This window comes from Myotis brandtii, unplaced genomic scaffold (genome assembly GCF_000412655.1).
Source record: "Myotis brandtii unplaced genomic scaffold, ASM41265v1 scaffold51, whole genome shotgun sequence".
NCBI classification, from domain to species: Eukaryota; Metazoa; Chordata; class Mammalia; order Chiroptera; family Vespertilionidae; genus Myotis; species Myotis brandtii.
This window is the reverse complement of record NW_005369442.1, coordinates 3,417,724-3,436,565: the sequence shown is the minus strand read 5'-3', so window position 1 is coordinate 3,436,565 and position 18,842 is coordinate 3,417,724. Positions and strand designations below refer to the sequence as shown.

Below are 18,842 nucleotides of genomic sequence, written 5' to 3'. Positions count from 1 at the left end.
CTTAGGAGTACCCTAATTAAGTTAATAACAATGTACCTACCTATATAGTTTGAGTTTAAAAAATTTGGCTCTCGAAAGAAATTTTAATCGTTGTACTGTTGATATTTGGCTCTGTTGACTAATGAGTCTGCCGACCACTGCCCTAGACAACCAGATCACGTGGGGGTGGGGCCCACGCCCTGGAGTCAGACCTTTGGTCAGTATCCTACTCTTCCTTGTGCTAGACCCATTCAAGTTAGAGCAGAGGAATAAGAAAACATGGTCACACATGGGATTTGTTTGCAAGCAACAAATTGTGAAGAATCAACTTTCTGTTTATGCTCCATGATAAGTTCAAACTCAGGGTGATAATTTTGAGGCACTGCAAGATTCACAATCATTATGGAAAGACATCTGAGTACTGTGATGTCTATTATACAGAAAAATAGCCCAATACTCTCCAGGAAGATGTTCAGCATCAGAGATGGGAGCCAACATGGGGTGTCTCATTAACCCAGAGGCAACGACGAGTCGGAAATGTAATTTACAGGGTCCGCGCATGCCATCACCAGGCTGGTATCGTATTGGGAAGTCTGCTTTCAGATGGGCTCCTCCTGTAAATAAATGGCTGACAGCTAAGCAATGTCCTGACAGGTCCCTCCAGTCTGCCTCTTCCCTCTCTGTCCCATTGCTACAAACTTGACTTAGGTCTCTAGTCCCAGCCTGTCTCAATCCTGCTGCAGAGGCCTCTGAAGTTGCTGCTTGAGTCATGTTACTCCAACATTCAGAGACGCTGGAATCTCAGCTTCTCTCCTGTACGCAGCGCTCTCCTCGAGCCAGACTGGTGGGCTCCCTCGCTGTTCCTCCGGCAGGGTGGTGCTTTCCTGTCTCTGCACCCCTACTGTCTGAGGGTGAAACCGTCCTGGACAGGCCTGCTTCTGAACTGCAGGGCCTGCTCAGATGCCATCTCTTTCCCCAGCCACCGCTGGTTCAAGGGATGTGTTGCCTCCATTCCCTGGATAAGCAATTTGTCTCAGCTCCAGTCATAAGGAATTTACTTTGAAATAAAAACAATAGCTAATACTTGTTGAGCGTTTACCCCAGGCCAGGGACTGTGCTAATTGCTGTATCTTGTTTAATCTTTCTGATCATCTAAAGCAGCGGTTCTCAACCTGTGGGTTGTGACCCCTTTGGCGGTCGAACGACCCTTTCACAGGGGTCGCCTAAGACCATCCTGCATATCAGATATTTACATTACGATTCATAACAGTAGCAACATTACAGTTATGAAGTAGCAACGAAAATAATTTTATGGTTGGGTCACAACATGAGGAACTGTATTTAAAGGGCCAGAAGGTTGAGAACCACTGATAAAGACTTAGGTGTTACTGCCCCATTTCACAGATGAATAAACTGAGAAGTTAAACAACATGTACTACGTTACATAACTCAGACGTGGTAGTGCAGAATTCCTGCTTGCAAAGTCTGTGCTCCAAACTCACTACAGACCATGACCTCCCCAGCATCTGATTCTCAATCTAAATGTGTTGAACCTGCCCCATCCCACCACAATAGATTATATTTGGAAAAGAGGAAGCAATTCTTACACATCTTTCCCTGCCAATGTTTGGCAGGGCCCCATCTTTATAAACTATTGGTTTTTCATTCCCACTAAAGTGTAAATAATTAACAGTAGCTACCATAAGTAGGTAACTTTTCTTTAAACTAATACCCTGAAATTAAATCTGAACTCTGCTGCTGAGGGTTTAGTCCTTTTTTCTCCTGCTCTTGCTGTCCTCGGCTGACATCCTTGAGACTGTGAGCTAGATTTCCATTCCGAGGTCCAGCTGCCACATCACCGCACCTCTGGAAGTTCCCAAAATGACTTGCCTTGGCAAGTGGCTCTGCTCTTTGATTAGCCATACCGTTGCTGCTTCCCCTAATTTAATATCAGGAAGTCTGCACGTGTTTCATCTTCTTCCCCGTCTTGGCCATAGTGCTTTCCTACTATTCTTTTCCCATTTTGTACTGTTGTTTGGTGCTTTTCCCTTCAATGTGTTATCAGAACTCAATCTGCAGATTTTTGCCAAGTTGTGTGGACTCTATCTCCATATGTGGTATCTCTGTTCTTTCCTAAACCCTCCTTTTTTGGTGTGAATACACATACTCTGCACAAACTATTCCAGGACCCAGCATCACTGAGAGTCAAGATGAGTGTGGTTTACAAGCCTACTGTAACTTACAGAAGTCTTTATACTCAGCTGTCTTAGCCATATTAATACATACTCAGTGAGAGCTAGAATGCAAATACCATAAGCCAGCATGTGTGAGAATGACAGATTATCTTTTCTTCCTAGCAGATCTACTCTTCTCATTAGGATTCACTTGATTACTATATATTTATGGGCCCAGCACGCTTCCGCTGTGCGACTCTGCTCTCTTGATTACTATATATTTAAATTAATTCTCATCCCCTGATCATACACTAATTGGTTGGTGAGTGGTCAAGAATCATTGCTTATATCAAGAGAAAGTTAAGTGGAGGATTTAAAAAATCTCAATGAATGATCTTCCAGCTGATAAGAAAGGGGTGGCTATAACCCCACTTTGGCTAGATACCTTGGCATTGTGAACACTGTTGCATTTTCAGGACAGTGGCTATATTCTCAGTTTCTATCTGGCTAATCTATATATATAAAAGCCTAAGTGACCGAATGACTGGCCGGTAGCTATGCCACACAATGACCACCAGAGGGCAGACACTCAACGCAGGAGCTGCTGAGTGACAGCAACTTTGCAGAGTGCCCTCTCGCACTCCAGGACCCCTCGAGGGATGTTGGAGAGCTGGTTTCGGCCCGATCCCCACGAGCCAGGCCAAGGGACCCCACCTGCTGGAGGGACCCCGCTGGCTCCACAGATGCCCTTTGAGCCTGGCACCGCCCCAGGTACAGCCGGGCAGGGAGGGACTGTGGGAGGTTTGGCTCCAGGGCATGTCTGGCCCATCTAGCCCAGTCCCGCCCCGACGGCCACCTTCTAATTAATTTCCTTTCAATGTGCATGAATCCATGCACTGGCCTCTAGTAATGTTATGTTATTCTTAATTTACTGATGCCCTTTCCCACTGCATACACTCTTGACTGCCCCTCCTTCCAATAAACATGAAGGACACCTGATTCCAGATTTCCTGACTCCATTCTGACTGCATCAGGACACCGGCATCTTCTGTTAGCCCAGCTGGGAAAGCATTTGAGAACAAGGGTGCACTAAGTTGTGTGGCACTAACTCCAAACCCAGCAGGGTCGCAGAGGAGAACTAAGTGGGGGCTGGAGCTGTACAAAATGTCAAAAGGAGATGAGACTTAGAGCTTCAAGTAAAGAGCAGGGCATCAATAATAGGCGAGGAGGGAGGACATTCCAGTAAGCAAGGACATCACCATACGCAAAGTGGTAATGAGAAGGTAATGGTAGGTGAGCATGATTGCTAGGATCAGAGCATGCATTTGAGTGGAAGTAAGAAGTAGGAAAGAGTGGATTTGTATGGGTAGAAATGGATTTGTAGGGTAAAAGTGGAAGAGGTGATGGGGGAAATGAAGGAGGTGATGAAGCAAAAACCAGTATGTGCTTAAATACAATAACAAAATTGGACAAAAACTGACTATTAAAGAGAATTTAACTTTTCATGATTTCCCAAGCTCAATGGAGTATATTCAACTTCAAAATATGACTTCTCCTAACAGCCTCTATGTAGCTCTTTCAGATAAAAAGCAATTGGCTAGGTAACAGCTGATACCTTGATAAGCTCTTTTTTTCTTTCCTTCACTGGGAGAATGAACTTTGTTGTGAGTCAGATACATACATTTAGTAGATGAGGAGGTACACTGGGCTGGTTTACAGGGGATGAGAGCCCCAGAGCCAGGTGGTACAACCTGAGAACCTCAGAGCTTCATGGATGTTGAAGGTGCCTGTGACTGTGCTCTCAGACATATTCAAGACAGGGACGTTCACTTCCAAGCCCAAGGAGATTTTCAGACCTGCTCTGGTTTCCTCTTCTGTAAAAATAGGTAAGTGGCTGGTTCAAGGTCACTTGGCTATAATTGGCAGACACGGTTCCAGAGCCAAGTTTTCTGTCCCCAAGAGTGCTTTGTTTTTTTGGTTTTTTAATAGAAACGTAGTAAGGACATCTTAGGTCATGTCTGGAGAGTGTTTTGTGCTCTGTAGGAGCCTAGGAAATTGCTCACATACTTCTTTTAGATTATCCCCATGTTTTGATAGGATGATAAGTTTTAACTCTTTTTTCTTTATTACAATTTTATGTAAAACCATAAATGAATGAATTGCTGGTCAAGTTCAAAATTAATTACACTTCAGGGTCTTCTCCTCATGACATGTGTGTGTTTTGTAATAACTGCCCTTTTTAGCTTCTTCAGAACCAAGTCAAAATATTCCAGACTTAAATCCATCCATATTAAGCAATGTCACCCCAATAAATTTAATTTTAAAAATCTATCTCCAATTCTTCCTTTTTTATAGCTTTAGTGATTTCTCAGAACATAGTTATTTCTGGGTTACAAGCGAATATTCCGAAAGTCCTCTGCTAGTCTGTAGGTCATTTATCTAGAACTCAATTCAAAGGGCCTGAGGAGTGGGATGCAGATAGGTAGAGACTGTGCAGGAGACACCTAACTCCTTCTAGGTACTTTTAAGGAGGCACTGCTTCATTAAATTAAATTTTAATTTTCTTCCACATACGAAACATTATTCTTCCTTGCTACATCTTCGTTTAGGATCTGGCTTTCTTCATTTCATTTCTTTCTTTTTCCTCCTTCTCTTCCACCTCCTCCCTTCCTTCTTTCCTCTTCCTCTTTCCTTTCAAGAAATGATTTTTTTAAAGACACCATCTAAGATAACTAGACAAGAATTATAAAAAAAAATAATAAGGGATTGCCACATGAACTTAAAGAGTTGAGAAAATCAAAAGAGATTGAATAAGAGCTGAGTCATTAAATGTAAGAAAGGAAATGGAGTAGCCTAGTTTGGGTACAGTCATCTGAGACAGAAAGATAGGGATGGGTTTGAGGTGGAGAAAGCTTTGGAATAGGCGTTCTCACACCAGCCACCAGGCAGCACTGCAGATGGCTTGGTTGCTGCCTGGAGTTGCCTAAGGTGGGAAAGGGGAGCAGGGAGGTCGTGGGCAGTCATTTAATTCTATGTACAGGATGTTTGCTGGACACATGTGTATGCGAGCAGCCTAAAGTCCTTACCAGAACAAGGGTAAGAATAAATAAATAGTTGAGCCTATTCTGCTGTTTGTTCCTGTTCATGTACCTATGTTGAGACTTGCTTTAAGTGGAACCCAAACACGGAGCATGATTTAGATGGTAGTGTTTATTATTGTCCTTGGCCTGGCCTCCAGGATTGATTTTGAGCTTTCTGCCTGAAAATGAGCTCAGAGTGAACTAAAAGTTCCTTTATTCTTACAAACAGAAATAAATTCTGGACCTGGTTTGGCATTCTTGGAAAGAAGGCAGAGTGGAAAGAGTTAGAAGTCATTTGGTAAAGAGTCATTTTGCTGAGCACTCTCCTGAGGTAGCACAGAACCTTTGGGTCAATGCTCAACCTCTCAGCCACTGAGCCACACCGGCCGGGCAATACAGATTTTTGTTACTTAGAAATTTTATAGAATTCTAGGGATAGCCTGGTAGCAGAATTGACAGAATCATTTATGATTTTAGAATGGACCAAATATTGACTGAGCCCATTAACCAAAAGTATTATATGTATTCCAGGGGTTGGGAGAGAGGAGGAACCCATAGTATAATTTGTCTTAATCTTGAACCCCCGGTGATGGCTCTCATTGAAAGTATTTGTGGGTTTGCCCTGGCTGGTGTGGCTCAGTTGGTTGGGTATTGTCCCATGCACCAAAAGGTTGTTGGTTCAACTCTTGGTCAGGGCACATGCCCTGGTTGTGGGCTGGATCCCAGTAGGGGGTGTGCAGGAGGCAGCCTATCAACATTGCACTCTCATATCGATGTTTCTCTCTTCTCCCTTCCTCTCTCTCTCTCTCTAAAAAAAAAAGAAAATCAATAAACTATTCTTTTAAAAAGAAGAAAGTATTCCTGGGTTTAAATATTTTAAAACTAGAGGCCCAGTGCACGAAAATTTGTGCCCTCGAGCTTAGGCCTGTTCTCATAGGGAGTGGGCCTAAGCTGCAGTCTGGCCTCCCTCTGTGGGAGGCGACAGGGTGGGCCAATCAGGTGATGGCCAGCTAGCCCTGCTCCCTTCTCCCCCCCCATCGTCCCTCCACCGCCGCTGGTTGCTGCTGCCCCCCAATCACCATCCCCTCCCTCTGCCTGCTGGCATGCACCTTATCTGGCCTGGTGCTGACTGCTCACTGGCCCCACCCCCAACCAACACGTCAATTTGCATATTATGCTTTTATTATATAAGATAATTCTTTTTCCTCCTCAAATGTTCAGCTTCCTGGAATAAGGAGGAGATTAGAGGGAGATGAATATAATGGATCCCCTCTATTCAGTGCTAAATTTTTATACAATTCATTCTAAATTTATACTATGATTGTTGGTGCAAGGATAGACACAAGACCAGTGGAACAGAATGGAGAATCCAGAAGTGGACTCACTCATGTATGATTAACAGATTTACCACAAAGGCACCATTATAATTCAACTAGAGGCCCAGTGCACAAAAATTTGTGCATTCAGGGCAGTCCCTCAGCCCAGCCTGCACCCTCTCATAGCCCAGGACCCCTCGGGGAATGTCCACCAGCCAGCTTAGGAATGTCCCTACTCCCCAGGAGAACGGGCCTCAGCTGTCACAATCAGACATCAGCTGTCAGCCTGGCTTGTGGCGAAACAGAGGTCCCCTGTGAGAGTGCACTAACCACCAGGGAGCAGCTCCTGCGTTGAGCATCTGCCCCCTGGTGGTCAGTGCACATCATAGCAACTGGTCGTTCCTGGTCATTCTGCTGCTAGGGTCAATTTGCATATTATTCTTTTATTATATAGGATAGGAAAAGGATGGTCTTTTCAGCAAATGATGCCAAGGCAAGTGGATGTCCTTTGGGGGAAGCGGATGAACCTAGACTTCTGCTCATAGCACACACAAAAATTAATTCAAGATGGGCCACAAGCGTACTAGTAAAGTGAAAGATGAAACCATAAAGCTTATAGGAGAAAACAGGAGATCTCTCTGGACTTGGGCTAGGCAAAAATTTCCTTAATCGGACACAAATCATAAGAGAAAAACTTGATAAATTGGACTACATTAAAATGAAGACTATCTTAGTTTTTAAGTTATGCCCTGGGAAGAATCTATAGCATGCCCTGGTGGGAAATCAGGCAGGAACACTTCCCTGTGCGCTCTCTGCCCTGACCAAGATGGGTGACTAACTGCCTGACTAGAGGGAGACTCATAGGTTAAAATCAGGGCTTTGCTGCAAGGCTGAGCCCTCCCAGTGAAAACGCCTTACAATGCTTGTGTGGCTTTGATACGTGAAAGGCAGCTTTGTTCCAAGCCCTCCAAATCTCTTCTCGGAACAGTCCCTTGAGATCCCCTGAGCTTTGATGTCATCCTGCTAAATCCTCTTGTGGAAAAGAGGACAAAGCCACATGGGGGCCCTGAGAGAGGTGATCGAAAGTAGTTCAAAGTCCAGCCAGATCCGGTCCTGTGGTGTCCAAGCCCTTGTGGTCCCAGGGCCCAGGAGGAAGCCTGGGGGTGGGGTGAGGCCCGGCCCAGCCCTTTGCAGGGTCCTGTGTTGGTGCCGTCAGACTAGGAAGCATCGGAGACAGAGCCAGAAACACACATAAACACAGCACCACCAGGCTCACCACATCCACGTTTGCAACAGAAAAGCTAAGACCCCTGGCCAAGATAGAGACTTCCTCTTTAGGCCTATGGTGCAGAGGGAAGGAAGCATGGAATATATTTTGGGCTTTCAAAACTTTGATTGTTTTGCACATTCTTGCAAAAGGGGGGTGGCGGGGGGGGGGGGGGGAATAAAAGTGCCCCAGGGATTTTTAAAAAATATATCAGCTTCTAATACTTCAGATGAGTGGGAAAAATCTTACATGCCGGGAGCATTTCCTTTCTGTTTCGAGAAATTAATGGTGTGCTGGAAATAGCCTGTTGCAAAAGGGGAGACTTCGTGTCCCTTGAATGCTGATTGTGCCAGAAAACTTTCCAGGCCTAAGGGGAGGTTGTGCCTTTCCCAGGACTCTGAGGCAAGCTGACCCTGCAGTTAGATGTTCGGCTGCAAGACACAAGGCAGCAGAGAGCTGAGATTCAGAGTGAATTCTTTATATATATATATATATTATTTCAGAGAGGAAAGGAGAGGGACAGAGAGATAGAAACATCAATGATGACAGAGAATCATTGATTGGCTGCCTCCTGCACTCCCCACACTTGGGATTGAGCCTGCAATCCGGATATTTGCCCTGAACTGGAATCGAACCCTGACCTCCTGGTTCATAGGATGACGCTCAACCACTTAGCCACACCAGCCAGGCATTCAGAGGGAATTCTTAACTCATTTATCCAAGAAGCGCACTGAGCCTGATAGGTTTGGTCCTGGAGTGGTGGCTGTCCCACCCGGAGCCCAGGCCCCCAGCTCTGCTCCCTCCTCTGTGGTCTGTCCCTGGTCTCTCTGGGGGCCAGAGTTAGCAGAAGTAAAATTCCAAGTTCCACCTGTTAAAAAGTAGGTGTGCATGTCTCTCCTGCTGCAGATGTTGGGGAGCTGGCACCTCAGCAGAAAAGAGCAGGGAGTACAGATCTTTCAGTATCTGTTGGCTTCAAAAGCATTGCATTTTACCCTGGCAGAGAGCTCAGCTGGTTAGAATGTGGTCCTGATATGCCAAGGTTGTGGGTCCGAACCCCCGTTAGGGCGCAATAAGAACCTATCAATGACTGCATAAATAAGGGGAACAATAAATCTTGTTTCTCCCCCCACACACACACCTTCTTCTCTTTCTATAATCAATAAAAAATAAATTTTAAATAAAAAGGTGTTGCATTTCAGAGCTGGACCAGAAATCATCCACTGGGTTTACTTGCATCTGCTCTGGGTAACATGGAGCGCATTGAGGTCCTGAGACTTTCCCCTAATGTCTTACCTAGGTTTGGTTGCCTCTCAGTTGATTAGAGCAGGGATCAGCACTATCTTCTCTGTAGAGCCAAATGGTAAATACTTTAGGCCATACAGTCTTTGCCACAAATGCTCCACTCTAGGCATGGCTGTGTTCCAATAACATTTTTTAAAATATATTTTCAGAGGAAGGGAGAGGGAGAGATAGAAACATCAATGATGAGAAAGAATTATTGATTGGCTGCCTCCTGCATGCCCCCAACTGGGGATTGAGCCTTTAACCCGGGCATGTGCCCTTGACCGGAATTGAACATGGGACCCTTCAGTCCGCAGGCCGATACTCTATCCACTGAGCTAAATCGGCCAGGGCCTAATAACATTTTATTTTATGGACAATGAACTGTAAATTTCTTAAATTTTTCACATTAGGAAATACTAGAAGCCTGATGCACGAAATTCATGCAAGAGTAGGCCTGCCTTCCCCTGGCTGCTGGCACCAAATTCCCTCTGGCACCTGGGACTTGTGCTTCTCTCGCAGAGAGAGGCCCCGCCCACCTGCTACAGTCCACTGGTCGGTGGCCTGGGCCTCCCTCTGTGGGGCAATCATGGGGTGATGGCCAGGCCCCCAACCAATCACATCACACTGCCTTGGCTGGCCTGGCGCCAGTGGGTGTCATAGCGTGGTCCCAGATAATCATCTGGATGGTCGTCCAGATGGTCATCCGGATAGTCATTCCGCTGTTCGGCCTTCTGGTCAATTTGCATATTATGCTTTTATTATATAGGATTCTTTTTTTCCCCCAACCACTTAAAGATGTAAAGACCACTCACAAGCCATATAGAAACAAGTAACAGGATAGATTTGGCCCACAGGCCAGAGTTTGCCAACCCCAAGACCTCTTCTGTCACAAAAAGGATGAATACGTTGTTGTTGCTGCTAAGGACCTTCTTACTGGAGGGGATATGATAGAGAAGGCGAGGGATGTGTGCCAGGATTGAGGGGATAGGAGGTGTCACTCTGGGCTCTCCCTGGTGGTCCCATACCCAGGACTCAAATCAGACAATGCTTTCCACAGGTGCCCCCACTTGCCCACGCCCACTGCCAGTGACCTGGAAACTGAGAATCCTAAAAAGAGCCCTCTCCTTGGGGGCCTTGGTCACACACAGTAGATCTGTCACTGCTTCTCTTTTACCCACTGCCTCCTCCTTCCACCTTCTTCCTTAACACTCAGGCCACTTCTGTTCAAAAGTGTCTCCCAGGGCACACAGCTCCTCATGTTGATCTCTGATGAAAGTTACCATCCCTGCCTTATCACCACTGACTCGCCAACCTCAGATCCCAAGCTTCTTAAGGCAGGGACTACCTACCATCTTTTCAGGGTACTCAACACAATTTCAAATATCTTCGTAGATTGTTTTATGTTGCTGCCCCCCATAACTAAAAATACTGGTAAACAAGAAAGAAAAACGTGGAACATTTTGGAACTAAATCTTCACTATATTAATTGGAAAGACCCAGATAATGCAAAACAGCTGGTAAATTCAAACTCATTTAAGCATGACTTGAGAGAGTAGAAAATCTTAAAAACAATAAAATTTTCTTCCTACTTATTTTTTGTTTTTGTCTAGATGTACACATTCTCAAAGCATAGCTTAAAGTCATGCTGGTGGCCAAGGGATGCCAGTCTGGTCTTTGAAATTTGCTTCAGATAATTCACAGAGGGGACAGTGTCATAAACAAAATCAAGTATTGATCTCCTAGCATGCTGACTGACGCTAAAGATTGTTTTAAAAAAATTTATTTGGCTTTGTGCCCTCTCTTGTAGGTCCTTCCATTGTGACCCCCCCCAAGAACATCTGGAATGTCACTGGTGCCAAGGTGTACTTGAGCTGTGAGGTCATTGGAATCCCAACCCCTGTCCTCATCTGGAACAAGGTCAGTGACACAGATTTTAAGAACATATCCTCTCTCACTGCACAAGGACGGTACTAACCTAAAATCCTCAGCCGGTTCCATTGCCTGCTGCTCCTCCATGAAACCTTATGGCAATCTTCTAGATACGTCCCTGGGATCTAACCAACATTTTTAATGACCACCAAATAGCCCCTGCTCTGCTTTTGTTAGGGAGCCTTAGGAACTGGGAAACTATAATGCTGACACCCAAACTCGCCCTCGGTGTGCATGTGTGTGCCTGTGTGAGCATGCCTGTGCTTCAGTAGGAGTGTCAGCATGTGCGTGCATGGGGGTGTGTGTGTCCCCATTGGGGGGTGAATTCCTTAGCCAGGTTGGCTGAGTTCTCTCTAAGTCAGGGTTTCTTAGCCTCAAGCACTGTTGATATTTTGAAACAGATCATTCTGTGTTGTGGGGGCTGCCCTGTGCCTTGTAAGGTGTTCAGCAGTATCCCTGGCCTCTACCCATTACATGCCAGTAGTACCCATTCCCTCAGTGTGACACTCACACAGGTCTACGGACATTGCCAAATGTCCCCTGGGGGGAAATTACCTAGATTGAGAGCCATTGCTCTAAGCCTCTGTTTCCTCCTCTGTGTCATGAAAGTAGCTTATAATTCTTGAAAAGATGACATAAAGCAGGTAAAATCACTTGGCTTGTCAGATATGTAGTTGGCACTGCTTGTTAGCTACTATTCCTGGAAATGTTTCCCTTCAGGTGGTATTTTTTTGTGTAACTATCTTCCAATTTGAAGGACAACATATTCTCAGCATGTCTGTAGAAGGGAAACTATTTGCCAGGTCAAATAATACTTAACGATTGCACTGTACAGTATTTTATGTTTCCCTGTTTGTATATTTTGACTCATTTTTAGCACCCCCCACAAAAATCCTATTAAGTACATATCATCAGACTAGTGCAAACAAACAGGAAATCTATTTCAGTAAAAAGGCATAACCAGACACTTATTTGTAGCAGGTTTACTTCTCCAGCAAGTTCTAAGATGGATGATGGTCTCTTGATTATTTTGTTGGCTTGGTGTCTGACCAGAGGAGCAGTTTCTGGAACTCTGGGAGGGATTTTGGCACCAGAACTCTTTTTTGTTGCAAGTTGTAGAACTCACTTCAAACTAGTCTAGGCAAAAATAATGGAGGTCGAGTGGGTGGTGATTCCAGTTTCAAGGGCAGCTGGATCCAGATACAATGTGCCTAGCCTCCTGGCTCTTGACTCTGCTCCCAATGTACTGGTCTTATTCTTTTCTTCCACCTCAGAAAGCTTCCTCCACACTGTGAGCGATATAGTCACTGGCAGCTCCAAGTTCACATTATCACGGCTTAATGATCCCAGAGGAAATTTTGTTCCACTCTCTCTAGTGCGTTTGTAAAATTCCCCCTGTAGGACCTTGGTTCACATTGGGTCACCTGCCAACCTCTGGCGCCTCCATGTGGCCAGAAGGCCGCATCGCCCCCATCGGGCCCTCTGGTGGGAATGAAGGCAGCGTTTTTTTCCAGAAAATGCCTGGGGGTGGGCAGAGACAGCACCAGCTAGCTGCATTACAACTATCCTTTGCAGCTGAAATTGCTGTTAAAGGAAGCAGCGAAATTCTTTCACCTCAATAAGTTATTTTTTTAAAGGGAGTGGGAAGCAATTAAGAGCAAAAATGCAGCTGATGGGTGTGTACCTTCTGGCCTTCATGGTGAAAGCTGCTGCCGCTCCTCCTTGCTTGTTTGGAGGCTACTGGTTTGCTGCGGAGTGAGAGGTGGAGAAACAATATTTCCAAAGAATGTCCATACAAAGCTCTGCAGCGCTCTAGGGACTACACAGTGGAAGCCAGGGTGACCCAAGTGTCCAAGGCCTGTGACCTATTGACAAATCTGGCAGCGAGTAATTTCTTCAGCCCTTTCTCTGCCCCTTCCCAGCTGGCGTACACACACCAGGGGAATAAATCTGCCCGGGGAATATTTTCCTTTAAGCTTCTGGGACTGTGTGGGGCAGATCCCACGGGCTTCCTTAGGGCTTGTCAACTTGGGGGAGGGAAGTTGGGGGACAGGAAAAAAATAATTTTCTACAAACTTGCCAGAAACAAGCAAAAACGCAGCTGCTAGGCTCTGCTGATTTTCCTCTGCCTTCATCGTGTAATTTGCCACATGGGTGGCATAAAGCAGTTGTTTCAACCTGCAGATCACGAACCACCAGTGAGTTCTGAGTGTAATGTAGGAATCACAGCCTGCAGTTTCTTAAAAATAAAAAATAGGACAGAAAATATCTTATGGCATCACATTTAGTAAAGGTATCATTTCCTAAAACCTTCCTTTTGTATGTTCCACATCACAATGCAAAATGTGTTTCTTACTTTGGCCCATGTCAATTCACTTTAAAAGTCATGACTTAAATAATTAAACAGGACATTTGTTTTCTCCCCACTGTCCTTGTACCAAACTGCTGAGAATACAGGCTTCCTATGCATTCCCATGTCCACTCCACTTTAAGCACGGAACTGGTTTGTGGGTATAAATGAGTAATAGAATATGAGGTGTAAAGGTGGCATGTCTTTCATGCTCAAGGATCTCAGCAACACCCGAACTAACAGGACACACCTTCTCTCCCAACACCAGGCAACAGCACTTCTATGGTGGTCACAGCCTGATGAGTGGTCTGTGACTTCCTGATCAGTAGTTACCTTGTGATATTAACCCACAACCTAGGTGTGTGCCCTGACTGGGAATCGAACCCTCAATCTTTTGGTTCATGGGACGACACTCTAAACAAATGAGCCACCCGGCCTGGGCCATAGTTTGCCTTTATAAAAAGGGGGGAAAGTTAAGACAGTGTTTACTGTTTGCCTCAAACCAAGGAAACGGAATTTCTTAACCCATCCTGACTCTCCTGAGATGCACAGGGATAGACAGGAAGTTTTGTCATGAGAATGACATAGACATTTGTTTGACAGGCGTTTTTGTTCTCAGGACTTTAGTAAATACTTGGTGAATCCTTAGCCCTCAAAGAATTGGTATTTAACTCAACCTACTGTTTTTCACTAATGAGGCTGTTGCAGAAAGAACCCCTGCACCTGGGCTCCTGCAGAAGGTCCCAAGCACCAAACCTACCTAGCACTGGGCGATACCGTTTGCCGCTCAAACATGTCTTGGCAAGCAAGGAAAGGCCCAGCAGAGCAGCAGAATGTGTAAGGGCGTGAGTAAATGATGGTGTCCCGGGGCAGGAGAACATGATGTGTGTTCCCCAAGCATGCAGAAAAGTACATTCATACATGTGAGGTTGTATAACTTAAAACATAGGGAGGGAAACTGACAGGATGAGGATCTTTCATGTACCTATTCAGGAAAAATATGAAAATTGCTAGTTTTAACCCAGTTAAAAAGTCTGATGTACTCCTCGTGCAATTATAGAAACGTGGCCTCTTCCAAGTTGATGATTCAGTGCAGAGAATGCAGAGACGATTTCCCTCTTTTTTGCAGGTAAAAAAGGACGATAATAGATTTCACAGGACAGAACTCTTGCCTGGTGACCGGGACAACCTGGCCATTCAGACCCGAGGTGGCCCAGAAAAGCACGAAGTAACTGGCTGGGTGCTGGTGAGTAGCAGGAGCTGGCCAGGCTCTCGTTGTTGGAATTGGACACCGCGGACCTGGCAGAGATGCCCGGTGCACTGCCCGGCTGGAAGCACTCACACGGAGCTGCTGCTCCACTTTCAGACGCAGCTGAAAACAGCTGAAGTTCATTGGATGTTTAAAAATGACCAACAAATAAGAACTAATTTTTTTTCCTCTACTTCAAAGCAAAATGATCACAGACCTGATCCACGCATTAAGTACTTTAATCAAGTACTGATTAATAGTTATTTTACTTGACCTTCGATAGTTGTAGATACTCACTGTGTAGTACTGAGATCATACACCCACCCTATCAAGGTCTTCCTCCAACTGTCGTGTGCACCTCTCCAGTTGTTAACCTCTGCAATGTGACCGAAAGTTGTCGGTAACATTTCCTCAGAGTACGCATCTCCCCAGCAAACCAAATCCGGTAGTTGTGTAATTCTCCTAGCATGGGACTTGCACTATTTCTAGCAGTATCTTTGCTGTGAATTCCTTGGTCATCACAGGAAACTTATAACGACTTCATTGAGACCACTAGGAAAAGAGAGGACCAGCATAGAGGCACTAAAGATTCTTTTCCATTCACAGTTATCTCCACTCAGTAAGGAAGATGCTGGAGAATATGAGTGCCATGCATCCAACTCTCAAGGACAAGCTTCAGCATCAGCAAAAATTACAGTGGTAGACAGCATACATGAAATACCAGTGACTAAAGGTAGGTACTAAATCTCAGCCACTTAAGAACTAGTGCTTTTGCTTAATAAAGAACAGAACCAAGTTAGAAAGTATCTGACAGCCCTTAATGAAATTCTGTAATGTCAGGAATCCACAGGGGCATTAAGTGTATAATCAAAATGTAGAGCACACAGCTCCAGAAGTACATCCGGGCAGTTGATGGAATGCTGTTATTACAGTAAACTTAGATTCTTTCACCTTATACATGAGACAAAAACTCAAACTTGACTGGGATGGCTTCTATTTCCCATGACTATCTATCCACATGGCATTTTTCCTTTGTGTTGTGACTATTATATTAAATTCCCATTTAAAAGGAAATGATTGTGGGTACTTCCCTTTGAGCTCGTATTTTAAAAAGCCAGAAAAGAGAGTATATTGGCAAGTACCCAACTCTGTTCTGCCTCTATCCACTCTCGTGTCAAAGCTTCCTCTTAAGCACCCATCCTGGTAGTGTCAGAATGATACTACTTTACATTTATATAGTTCTATTAGACTGATGTCTGGATTGACTTTTCCTTAAACCAAAAATAAAAACAAAATTTATTATCAGCATTTGTCAAACCATTCCTCTGTGTGGATCACTCATCTGTGGTATGAAAGGAAGAAATATCAAGTAAAAGATGTTTGATCAGATTCTCTACAGCCAAGATGTGTAAAGCCAGGAGATGAAACAGAGCAACAGCTAAGAGTCATGTGTTTGAGTCTCAGCTCTGCCACTAATTATTCCACTTTAAATTTTGAATGACAGCTGGATGACAAAGGAAAGGTCCTTAGCCTCTCTGGATCTCAACTTGGTGGTTTGTGAATGTGCTCTGCCAGTTCTATAAAGTCCATCTCTTGCCCTGGCTGGTTTGGCTCAGTGAATAGATCGGCCTGCGGACTGAAGGGTCCCAGGTTTGATTCCAGTCAAGGGCACATGCCCGGGTTGCGAGCTAAATCTCCAGTAGGGGGCGTGCAGGAGGCAGCCGATCAATAATTCTCTCTCATCACTGATGTTTCTCTCCCTCTCACTTCCTCTCTTAAAAAAAAAAAAAAAGTCCATCTCTTACACACAGACCAATACGACAAAATCGCCTTCCACATTCAAAATTGTACAGCTCAAATTCTAAAGAGCACTCCACCATCTATCATCTATGCCAGTGATGGCGAACCTATGACACGCGTGTCAGAGGTGACAGGCGAACTCATTTTTTTGGTTGATTTTTCTTTGTTAAATGGCATTTAAATATATAAAATAAATATCAAAAATATAAATCTTTGTTTTACTATGGTTGCAAATATCAAAAAATTTCTATATGCGACACGGCACCAGAGTTAAGTTAGGGTTTTTCAAAATGCTGACATGCCAAGCTCAAAAGGTTCGCCATCACTGATCTATGCAGTTACATATCCTTTATCCCCCACATTTTAACATCATTTATTTGGAAACACTAAGCCACCTAAAAATTAGAAAGTCAACCATGTACATATATGTAACTAATTTTTTTTCTTTTTTTTAAACAGGTGAAAGTGCCAAGCTATAAACCTGAAGAATATATTAGTCTGCATAGCTAAACATAGTCATGGATAACTACTACCCTGTTCTTGCCTAATAACCAGTTTCTTTTCATCCAGTCCACTAACACCTTTGTTATATTCACCGACTTTACACAGAGATAACACATCAAGACTATCTACAAAAATTTATTACCTGTTTACAGAAGAAAAGCATGCATATCATCAAACAAAACAAATAAAATGCTTTTTGTCACAATGTAACACATATTTGTTATTTTTAAAAGTCGTTATCATAAAAAGACACAAAAGGCATTGATAAGTGTCTTGTTGAGAATCTTTTAAAAGAGCTAAACACTCATCATTCGAGGCGCAATACTCATAGACATAAGCTCTTGAAACAACAGTTTGCACGCATAAGGCATTCGCACCAAAGAAATCTGAAAGAAAGAAAAAGAAAGTAATTAGCAAAGTTATACTGAAATGAGCCCACTTCCCTAGCCCAGAAAAAGGTAAAGACTTGGTGCTGAAGATAAACAAAAGGATAGGCTGATACAACTCATTCTACTAACTTGGCCCAAGGTGATTCTTTCTCCGAGTAGGCTTTGGTATTTGACCCTTTCTGCCAGACATAAGCACCCTCCTGAAGCAAAAGGCTTTTTAAAAACCCACTTTTAAAAATTTCTTGTACAAGGCCTTTTCGAAAAAAATGAACAGCTTAGCAATATTACCACAGTAAAGTTTAAACTGATTTTTAGAGAAAAATCAAATTTTGTTTTTCTCATTTAAAACTAGGAATCTTACAGAGGCATGCTATTCAAAATTGTGAAAATGCCAATCTGTTCCATCACACTAAATCTGCCTGGGTAATTAGCCCAACATAGTTATATCCTCAACAGTTATCAACTGGCCAGAAAGTCTATACACACCTGGGTCTTATTCCGACAGCCCCTGCATTCGTACGTATGGGTCCTGGTGTTAGCAATCGCCATTATTCCACAAAGATTGCAAACATGAACCTGATATGGATCTGATGCCTCAAACAGTCTCTCCCTTAAGAACTGGGCTGCCCCATGGGCAATCTGACAGTCTCGTTCCATTTCACCAAAACGCAGGCCACCATCCCTGTTAAGAGAAAAGCAGATTATTTTGTATTATTTTCTACTAGAGGCCTGGTGCATAAAATTCGTGCACAGGTAGGGTATCTAGGCCTGGCCGGCGATCACGGCCAATCAAGTTCCCCGCCTCCCCACCTCCTCCTTCCCTCGCTACCCACGCGCCTCCACCACACAGTTCCCCCAGCCTCCCGCCGCCTCCTTCCCTCACTCCCTCAGCACCCCGCCGCGGCCACTGATCACCCGCCATGTTCTGCACCACCCCCTGGTGGTCAGCAAACATCATAGCAAGCGATCGAGCTCCTATTCTCCCAGTGGAACTCCCGAAGGGACACTTTGCATATTAGCCTTTTATATATATAGATATCAACAGCACCTTGACTAATGGCATAGGTAAAGAATGACATTAGTAAAGGAAAACTAGACTCTAATTTGTATATCCTAGCATTTTCTCTACATGTGGGGGAAGGGGAGAAGTCAATCAACTATTTAATGTGCATTAGAAGGTCCCCACATAGAGTAAACACATTAGATTCTCACATATACCATACTAGTGCAGTGGTCGGCAAACTGCGGCACGCGAGCCACATGCGGCTCTTTGGCCCCTTGAGTGTGGCTCTTCCACAAAATACCAACTTCTGCGCATGGGCCACGAAGTTTCAATCGCATTGTACGTGCGCGCCCGCATGTGGTATTTTGTGAACCAAGAATTGTCAACCAAATTCACAATCGACAATGACAAATCGAAACACGTGCATGTGATTGGCACAAGAGCTTGATATGTATCACGCATGCGCTAGTCAACTTAGCCTTTTATATATATACTAGGGGCCCGGTGCACGAAATTCA

The 18,842-nt window shown here is 44.3% G+C and overlaps 2 protein-coding genes across 3 annotated transcripts in view; one reads left to right on the top strand and one right to left on the bottom strand.

Annotated features, from left to right (window-relative positions):
- The window catches only part of IGFBP7 (insulin-like growth factor binding protein 7), a 64,588-nt gene extending 47,446 nt beyond the window's left edge, over positions 1-17,142 (top strand). The window contains exons 2-5 of the mRNA XM_014548474.1: positions 10,908-11,017; positions 14,509-14,625; positions 15,235-15,361; positions 16,888-17,142. Coding sequence (XP_014403960.1) covers positions 10,908-11,017; positions 14,509-14,625; positions 15,235-15,361; positions 16,888-16,907 — 374 coding nt within the window. The 3' untranslated portion in view covers positions 16,908-17,142. The remainder of the gene's footprint in view (positions 1-10,907; positions 11,018-14,508; positions 14,626-15,234; positions 15,362-16,887) is intronic.
- The window catches only part of POLR2B (polymerase (RNA) II (DNA directed) polypeptide B, 140kDa), a 51,367-nt gene continuing 49,576 nt past the window's right edge, over positions 17,052-18,842 (bottom strand). For both annotated transcript variants that reach the window (XM_014548472.1, XM_014548473.1), the window contains exons 24-25: positions 17,808-18,003; positions 17,052-17,318 (exon numbers count right to left, since the gene is read on the bottom strand). In XM_014548472.1, the coding sequence (XP_014403958.1) occupies positions 17,229-17,318; positions 17,808-18,003 (286 nt within the window). In that variant the 3' untranslated portion in view covers positions 17,052-17,228. The remainder of the gene's footprint in view (positions 17,319-17,807; positions 18,004-18,842) is intronic.